Source organism: Musa acuminata, chromosome BXJ2-9, assembly GCF_036884655.1.
Source record: "Musa acuminata AAA Group cultivar baxijiao chromosome BXJ2-9, Cavendish_Baxijiao_AAA, whole genome shotgun sequence".
NCBI classification, from domain to species: domain Eukaryota; kingdom Viridiplantae; phylum Streptophyta; class Magnoliopsida; order Zingiberales; family Musaceae; genus Musa; species Musa acuminata.
This window is the reverse complement of record NC_088346.1, coordinates 8,827,255-8,837,689: the sequence shown is the minus strand read 5'-3', so window position 1 is coordinate 8,837,689 and position 10,435 is coordinate 8,827,255. Positions and strand designations below refer to the sequence as shown.

The window sequence follows — 10,435 nt, the reverse complement described above, 5'->3', positions numbered from 1 at the left end:
TTAACGGTCATGCCTCCCCTTCCTACTTGCAACGGGTAGAGACCCGTTTACGACACCCGAATCCAATTAAACTCGTTTCTGAAAGGCTATTATAGGAGTTTTATACGGTGATGTATTCGAAAATTTTGATCCATCATGATATCAAAATAGTTGTCAATGTAATAAATACTCTTAATTTTCATGTCAGAAAAGATAAATAATATGAACTCAAATCCATATGTATTATTATTAGCCTTGGAAGGAAATAACGATATTGAATTGGGAAGATTGAAATTATTTTTGCACTCATAACAAATAGCCAGAAAATTACCCAGGCGATCAAAGCCGTCGATCGGCTGAGATCTCTTGAGGCGGGAATTGTCCGCTTGCATATAACCTCATCCATGGATTAACCACGTGTCCATCTGTCATTTGCGCTGGATGTCTGAGGCCGCCGTTCGTCTGATGCAACTAGGAGATAAGTTCATACATACATTATGACCGTCCGATCGTTCTCGATCATAAATCTTGACCGTCGGGTAGTCTCGACCATAAAATGAGTCTTCCCACGCCGCCGTCTCCTTCCCTCTTCACAACTACCAAGAGGAAGAGAGCCGTGATGGCCACCCTCCGCTCGTCCACCGCCGGTGTCCGCGCATCCGCCGCGTCCTCCCCAGCCGCCTCGGTCCCCGTATACTCCTCCATCCTCCGCCTTCCCTCCGCCCACCGCCTCCGCCTCCCCTCCCTCAAGCTCTCCCGGAGCCGCCCCCACCGAGGGGCAGCCGGCGCCGCCATGATGGACACGGCCGCGTCGAGCTACGCAAACGCCCTCGCGGAAGTGTCGAAGTCTAACGGCACCCTGGAGGCGACGGTGGCCGACATGGAGAAGGTGGACCGCCTCTTCGCGGACCCGGCGGTGCAGTCCTTCTACGCCAACCCCACGGTGGCGTCGGAGAAGAAGCGGGAGATCTTGGCGGAGATCTCCGGGTCCTCCGAGCTGCAGCCGCACACCGTCAACTTCCTCAACATCCTCGTGGACATGAGCCGGATCGACATCATCGCCGAGATCGTGAAGGAATTCGACGCGTGCTACAACCACATCACGGGGACGGAGCTCGCGGTGGTGACGTCGGTGGTGGACATGGGGGAGGATGACGTCGCCCAGATCGCGCAGACGGTGAAGAGGCTCACCGGGGCGAAGAAGGTGAGGATCAAGGCGGTGCTCGACCCCTCGCTCATCGCCGGGTTCACCATCCGGTACGGATCGTCGGGGTCCAAGTTCATCGACATGAGCGTCGAGAAGCAGCTCGACGAGATCGCCTCGCAGCTCGACTTCTCCTCCATCACCCTCGCCTGATCCAACTGCGCATCTTCTTCTACCTTTCTTCTTCTTCTTCTCACTTTAATCGGGCTGCATTCCAGCTGTGATTCTGATGAATGTAGCGTTCATAGAATGGAGGACGAGTATGTGTTCTTCACCATTGTGTTGTGCCTCGCAAATGGCCAGCATAACATATTATGACAACTGTGTTTTGATGCTGTTTTCATAGTCGAAGATTTCACGTTCACAACCTGTTGACAAACCATATATTCCTGAAGACAGGAATGTCTGAGGAGGAGCATATTATGATGCGCTCTAAGAAACAAATAGAGGTGTAACAGCAACAGTGGATGATGAAACAGAATCATGGTGCTTCCTAAGAGAAGTCATCACGAAGCTCATAAGAGTTCGGCAGTCTCATTCAGCTGTTTCTCTTTTGCCCAGCAGCCATAATCATTTAGCTCATCAAAATGCTTGATCTAACATTGACCATAAGAAGCACTTGTTTACTAAGAGAGAGGCTTTGTACTTGGGAACAAATTAGCTCAATACCACATCTCAGAGATAAAGTTTATTCTTCTTATGCATAACCACTATCCTAAGCAAGCACTTGTGCCCCAAAATATAACACAAAGTAATAAGATAAGGGGCTCCAAGAAAATCTAAGAACAAAAAATTACTTCTTCCCTTTTTGGGGGGGGGGGGGCAAAGTGTCTCTTGTTCGTGTCTTCTTCGTCATTCTCCTTATCCTCTTCCTCATCCTCACTTCCACTGTTATCGTCATCTTCCTCCTTGTCATCGTCATTGTCTTCCCCTTGATCTTTAGGTTTTTCCTCCTTGTCATCGTTGTACCCATTCCGTTCACCTCCTAGAACTTCCATGTTGTTGGCGTCATCGGGATTTACCTCCTGGAAAAACAATGTTTTTCCTATTTTCCTTGCAGCACACCATGGTATTCTATACTTTTCACTTTCAGTCCTACATTCTACAAGTATGCCCAATTGTATTACAAGATCTAAAGCCCAATATGCCCAATCGTGTCACAAGATCTAAAAAGGCAATCTTTTGAGAAATATGCGAAGCAACCTGATGTCGGTAAGACTTGCTCTTTAATATGTCTGCATGGAAGATTTCATAAAATTTTACAACTATATGTCAACCAAATTCCAACCGGTAAACCTTGTGCTGAATTGGAAAAGTGAAAAACTTAAAACCCAAGTTAAGAAAATCAAACATGGAAGCCGTGCCAAGTCCCATTAACCTGACCGGAAAGTATCCACAGGTGATGACAAGATTTAGCTACAAGAAATTGAGTTAGTCTTGAAGCACAAACAAATCAAAGAACCAACAGAAAACAAACTCCATATATACATATACAAGATCAACAGATCAAACTAAATAATTTCATTTGGCTCCAGCATAGATACCAAAGTTTTGAGTTCCTTCTAAAGCCAATCTGAATCAGCTGAAGTGCATCAAAATGAGTTGTCCTAGTCTGAACTCCCTATGTCGTCTGATCCAAGTTGGTACTTAAGATCAAGGTTCGCCATACTGATGTGTATCGCCCGATACGGGCGGTACGTACCGGTCCGAGAGGTGACCGGTACGCGGACCGCCCTCTACCGGGCGGTACACCAGAAAAAGCCTATATCGAGCGGTAACGATCGAAATTTCGATCGTTACCGTCAGGTACCATTCGGTAACGGTCGAAATCGACCGTTACCGCCCGATACCACTCGGTAACGGCGAAATCGATCGTTACCACACTGTAGCAGTGCTTTCAAGGAAGGTTGTCGTTCGTGTACTTTCACAAACAACAACATCTAGTGGTTGCGAACGTAATTGGTCAACATTTGCATTGATTCATACGAAAGTCCGCAACAGACTCTCCTATAGACGGTTAGAGAAACTAGTATATGTCCATTATAACATGCGGTTAAAATTGCGATGTGCTGAGTTGGATAAGGAGCCAGAGGAACCAGATATTGATCCCATTGACCTCCAATTCTACAACGAAGATTCAGAGCCAATGTTAGATTGGGTTAAAGCAGCAGAGAACCAAGAGGATCCTCTACTTGATGAGGCGGGAGATCCTCAGCGTCCTTCACGTTTTATCACCGAGGCAATAGAAGAAGAAGAAGCACAACCCCAACAGGTAGAAAATCCTCCTAGATTACAACATGGTATGAGTCAAACTGCTCGAGGAACTACCGATACCCAACGGTCACACTCGTCCGCCCAACGTGCAAAGGCAAAGGGGAAGACAGTAGCATCAGTTGCATCGTTGGAAAGAATCAAGTCGGGCGACGAGACACCTTCACAATCACATTCTCTTTCTCGTTCGGTCCAGAGACATAACAGCAACACGGACAGCAGTGCCTCAACAAATGATGGCGGTGATACCGGGCAGTCGTTGGTCTCGTCTGCACAACTTGAGGGTGGTGAATGGACTGAGGAGCAATATTTTACACATGCCACTTAAGATTCAGATCATGGAACTCGACAAGGTACTGGTCAAGTTTATGCGCGGAAGGGGAAGGAGAAGGAGAAGGGGAAGGCAGTGGATGAATATGAACAAATGCGACAGAGCATACATGATATAGACACAGAAAGAGACTCATCGTATTCACAGCCATCGTATTATGAAGAATCATATGGGCAACAACAGTATGGTGATAGTTGGTCATCCTTCTTTGAGCAACAGCATGATACAGAACAACACCAATATATGCCTCAAGAGCTGCCTCGGACAAATATGATTTATGACGATCAATCTACGATCAGTACCACATTGATGCATCAATGGCATACGGTGTATCAATACACTATGTCATGGGATCAATTTCATGATTGGGTCCAACAAACGTATCATATTGATATGTATCGGATCAAGGACCCCGATCCAGTACCCGTGGAGGCCCGTCGTTCGTTTTGGTGGTAGAATTAACAATCAGGTATATCTAGATATATGATTATTTAATTCATTTGAATTTTAGAGTTTATATTGTAACAAAATAGTCTAACAATTCAACTGATTTTTCTATAGATATTTCAATCTATAACGAGCTGAAATACGAACCTCGAACAAGACTACCTCAAAGCCCGAAAAAGATATATGATGCTATTTTTACCTAATTTACATTGATTTTGCTAAACTTATACTATTACTATATTTATTTGTAACTTGAAAACTCTATCCTAACTTTTTTTTTTAATTTTCAGGTATTTTCGGAGGGATAAATCGGTGAAATCAGGTGTACCGCTCAGTACACCTCGGTATACCGCTCGGTACGCCGTACCGTACCGAGCCGGCGTCGAAACGCCGGTACGGTACGGTTCGACGAACCTTGGTTAAGATTAAATAAATCATAAGTACCAACACAGATCTGTAAACACCACTAAAACATATAAAATCAAATTAAATAACTCTCTCAACAATTTTTTTATTAGAAAACACTAACGCAAAGCTCTATTGACTTTGAACGCCAAATATGACCCAAAATATCTTAACTACTGAAAGCAATTATTAACATTTCATACATGAGTGTGTCACTGATACATCGGTATGTGCTAACCAACAAAAACTAGAATAAAACTCATGCCAGCCAGCATGGGTTCTATGCAAAACCTACAAAATGTGGCACACTCTTTACAAGACTCAACACTGAACTACCGATGCCACCAAAAATATCGAAGTCCGTGAGCATGTGGAGACGTGGATTTGAACCTTCCAACGTCATTTTATTGTCTCATCTGCACAAGCAGGCAAATGCAGAGGATGGGAAGAAGAGAAGATTAGCTTGAGAGTTCATAATCAGAGACATCGTATATGCATCCATCTGGAATATTGATTAGACTCTGTGTTCGAATCACGATTAGATGCATATAACTATCAGAGTTGTCCCCTATTCCACTTCTAAATGTTTAGTTTTTGTTGGAGCATAATATTTGTTAGATACTTAATAATTATTATTTGTATTAAAAATAGTTAGAAGGTATAGGCGTGTTATTCTCCGAATGGATACATTGGATGTGAATATACTTTGTGTATATATACAGTGCCTATTTAGAAAGCATCAACATTTTTTATGCATTTGTCCTAAGTGAATGTATCATACACAAAGAGATACTTTGTATGGTTAAAATAATTTGGACACTTTCAATATTGATTGATGGGAGCATCAAACATATGAATATACTTTGAATGCTTTTGTCATGTGTGGATGGATGTTTTATGATTAGGTGTAAGGAGTACACCAAACAGTTGGATGTTTATGTATTAGGCAAATAGGTTAAGCATAAAGAAAGTATTTGGTTAGGTTATATTTGGAGAGTTGACCTATTCATTTGGCAATGGTAAGTCAATGGATTTGACCAAGTGGGTCTAGTGATGTATCTCAAACGAAATTGACCCACTCTTATGGAAAAACTATTTGACCTCATAAGGAGATGTTTTATTAACTCTTTAATTTATTCTTTTTGGTTAGTTACATTTGTCATGTTAGGGTATATTCTCATTATGAGACAACCAATAACACTATTATTTGTTTTGGACTAGGAAGTGAAGCTGGAACAAAGGATGAGATATAGGTGAAAGAAAGATATGAACATCTCTCTCTAATATTTATATATTAACTTGAGTTAAATAATTTAAAATAAAAGATTAAGATATTAATATATACAACAAAAAAGGATTTGAGAAACTTTTACATTGATATACATAAAATTATACATGAATAACCAAAACCATGTCTACTACTCCTAGCAAATATTCACATTAGCACCCTATTAGCAAATATTCTAGCAAATTACATATGTTTTTTTCATATAACTGATGATACTTTTATTTTTCTGACTAGATATCGTAAGCTAACCAGAGTGTTGAATGATCTTTGTTGGGAACTCACATCAATTTTGTAAGTCAAACATTTTAGCATTAATGTTGACATATGTGATTCCCCATTAAATTTGAACCTAATTGGAAGGTTACACTTAATATAGGCAGCCACCAAAGTTGAGCATTAATATAGGTGACAACAAGAAGAGACTAATAGCATGTTAGAGAGGGAAAGAAGAATTTTAAAATAGAAAAAAATTATTTAGAGATTAATAATAAAAAAATATACTAGAATGTCGATGCAAGATTTAAAAAACTTTTATTTATATTTTTGTAAATAAAATTAAAAATAAAATTTTGAATATATGAGATTAATAATTATTCCCATTACGACTCCTCTTATATACCTCTTACATAAACTTAATAATTATTCTCTTAACCTTCTCTAATAATTCTAGAGATCATCCTTAGAGCACCCAAATTATATTGTTTCTCTCTCTTACCAAAACTTTGAGATTGAATGTGTATTTATAGAAACAAATCCTAATTTAGAAGTTTAATTTACTTAGGACTCCTAAAAATACTTATCAATCTTAATGATCTCTACCTTGGTAAGTTTTTTTTACTTTGTATCTCTTGTAAAAATTAAACCATTGACTTAAAGAATTCACCTAGCTACTCAAATGGAAACAATTCATGGTTCAACTCTTAATTTTAATAAAGCTATCAATGCGCTACTTGATTCCGAAGAGAGATTTTTATCTCATGGTCTTACCACAAACATTTTTTTTTTCCTTATAACTATTTGCATCTCAAAATTCATAAATATTATCTTTTACTTTTATAATAAATGAAGCTCGGAATTATAGGTACCTACAATCCTCTACATGATCTTTATTGTACTTTATTATAGATTGCACAATTCTTTATGTAATCTTTCTTTCATTAACACTATGTAACCCCGAGTATCTTTTAGAACTCTACCTCAACCTTATAGTTATAACCTTGATAATCTAAAAGACTTGAAAGAAATTAGTTTTTTGATATCTTTGAAACATAAGCTACATTCTTTGAAATATGCACTACTCCGTTAGATGTTTTTGTTAAATCTCATACTTTGATGATAAAATCAATTAATAGTGTTTATGATCTGATCTGTGTTTTGAGTAACGTGGGAAACTTCGATCAAGGAGAGACAATTAAAGTAGGAAGAATCATGTTGGGCCGAAGTAGAACATGTCAGAAGATTGGATGTTGAGCCGGAGGATCGATCGATGTATCGACAGAATTTCTTGGGCCATGGGATCGGGCATCAGGCTAAGAAGAGTGAAAATTGCGTCAAGAAAATTGGAGTTACAGAGGTCAATTGGCCAATTGGGCAATAGGCCGTAAGAGAGAACGATGCGCCGAAGAATCGGACGAGGCATCGATGTACCAATGATATGCTAAACAATATTTGATTTAGCTTCATAATAATTATCTAGATCGAAGTAAGTTTTAGGCATAATTGGGTTGGAATTAGGCCAACTCAATTAGGGGCCAATTGGGCCCAAGTTTGGGTTATGTTGGGCCAAGTGAAAGGCCCAAACAGTGACCCAAACTAGTGGAGCCGTCGGTGACATGATCTCCGAGACAATGTCAAGTGGTGATACTGCCAGTCTGGGTGGTGGTATTGCCTAGAGTCTCTGAGAGTTTCAAGCGATGGTACCGCCTAGTGTCAGTGCTGTAGACAATGGTACTACCCAACACAAGCGGTGGTACCGCTAGTACCCCAAAAATCCGGGATGAGACACCTTTAGGCTCCAAGTTTGAATCCACTTAAGGCCTATAAATACTCCTCTCATCCCTGGTTAACATACACGAGTACAAAGTGCTTAAAAGTGGAAAAATGCTATAGTAATCACTTGAGAGATCCCCTCATAGTTCTAAGTTTAGAATTCTATTTAGGGAGGAGTGAGTGCATGTAAAAGATTATCTTCTAAACCTGTAAAAATGAGAAGAGGGGTGTAAAAGGATAGTTGATCTTCGACCGTTGAAAGAAAATCGGTAGTAGAAATCGATGGCCTCAACGGAAGAGGAATCAGGAGTGGATGTAGGTCACAACGATCGAACCAATATAAATTGGTTTGCATTTCTACTATTGGTTATGAACAAGCATTCGATTACAAGTTATCTTCCGAATCGATTTTAATCAAAATGAAGATTTTTCGAATCGATGTCATTTTTATGTGCTGCACTAATTCACCCCCCGCTCTTAGTACTAACTTGATCCTGACAGTTTTGATCTTCACTTTATCAATACACACGACCTCTATCATTGAAATCATCACCCATGTTCAATTTACTAGTCAACTTTTTATTCAATGAATCAAAATAATCATTTTGAGAGTAAATATAAGTAATAATACTCGCCTACATTCAAGGAGAAAAATTCAATATATGAGATTAATTATAAGATCTCTGAGTTATCCCCTTTGAAGTATGACTCATCTTGCGTACCTTTTAATAAATCTAAAGAACTTTTCTCTTGACTCTCTCAAAACAAATTTTAGAGACCCTGTGTATTTGTAGGAAGAAATCATAATTCACCGATGAATTTCAATTTAACCATGACTCTCCCAACTAATTTGAATATAATTATGATGCCAAAAAATACTTATTAACATTAACATAGTAAAACTGAGAATAGGTTTGATAATATCATAATATGTTTTGCTTTAAAAATAATTTTATTATTAAATAGACCTGATATTTGTAAAAAAATTGATATTTATTTAAATAGAGTTATGACCATGGGAACATATATTTCATGTGATTCTACCAATATGAGTGGGTTCTAGTATGATTCTGGGCTTGTGTCCACTAAATTCTTTTATAGACATTTTACCTAAAAGAACTTTATTATTGGACTTTTACACAATAACATTCTTCTTGAAGAATTTACTATGAAAGGGATAGATTTTTCATTGAAGTAATGTATATTGATATAAATTTTGAGGGAGAGATTTTTTCTCAAATATGCATTCAAATATGATTGATTCCTAAATTGAAAATTAGAGTATACAAGGAATACAAAGTTATCATTTCATATTTACTTTTATAATAATCTATAATTATGTCCTCATAAGATTATTCTTCTATCAAGAATGTTAATCTTAGACTGATGGAATTAAAATATCCTATGAGCGAGAAGCTTTGTGAGGATGTTTGGTAGTTGTTTAGAAGTATATATATAAGAAATATACAGTTGACGTCTAACAACTTGATCTCTAACAAAGTGAAAATCGATAATAATGCATTTCATGCATGAGTAGAATACGAGTTAGGAGTGACTATGTGGTGAGGAGTGGGGTGGTGACTTTTTTTGGTATTTTACATGTCCATCATTGGTAATAGATTTAGAATATATTTTTTTTTAAGATAAAAAAGACTTAGAAGATGTTAACATTATTTTCAGTCCCAAAAAATAGCATAAGGTTTTTAGATCTTTGATGTAGAATCGATCTGTCAATTGCTTAATAAATTACTTGATCTTCATAGAATTATTACCTACGATGATAATATCATCCATATAGCCAGTAGATATATAATGTATCCCTTTTATTATTGTAAGAATAAAGAAGTATCAGACTTTAATATACTAGGCTCTTAAAGGTTAAAGAAGTCTATAAATAACTTTTCATAGTTTACAAATATGATTGGATATTAAAGGTAGATAAATCTAGAGGGTTGCTACATAAAGACATATTTAGTTAATGCCTCTTATAAAAAAAGTATCATTAACATTAAGTTGACATACATGTCAACCTTGAGTGATAGTCAAATTTAAGATAAATCAAATTATCATTGGTTTAACAATTCGCCTGAAGGTTTGCATGAAATCAACACATGATCATTGGAGAAACCCTTTGGCTATTAGAAGTGATTTGTATGGATCTATTTGAGTTCTACTTAATTCAAAAAAACTACTTATACTAGAAAACATTTTATATGACGTGAGATAGTAATAGAGTTCATACGGTATTATAGAGTAATGCATATTATTTCTCACACACGACATTGCAATAGTTTGAAATTTTTTGATGATTGTAGGTTTAGTAGGCTCAAGTAAAGAATTTATGATAGTACTTAGATTAATGATTTGATGTTATTTAAAGATATCATTTTTTTTTTTAATTTTGGCTCAAGTGGAGAGCTTATGATAGCATTAAGATTAATGATTTGATGTGATTTAAAGATATTATTTTTAAAATATATTATCATATTATGTTAAGCTTAATGGTATTACTGGATTGTGT

The 10,435-nt window shown here is 37.7% G+C and overlaps 1 protein-coding gene across 1 annotated transcript; it reads left to right on the top strand.

Moving 5' to 3' along the window:
• Positions 1 to 561: 561 nt before the first annotated feature.
• LOC103998111 (ATP synthase delta chain, chloroplastic-like) lies at positions 562 to 1,534 on the top strand. Its single transcript, XM_018818011.2, has one exon. The coding sequence runs from the start codon at positions 599 to 601 to the stop codon at positions 1,334 to 1,336; it is 738 nt and encodes a 245-aa protein (XP_018673556.2). The 5' UTR covers positions 562 to 598; the 3' UTR covers positions 1,337 to 1,534.
• Positions 1,535 to 10,435: the final 8,901 nt, after the last annotated feature.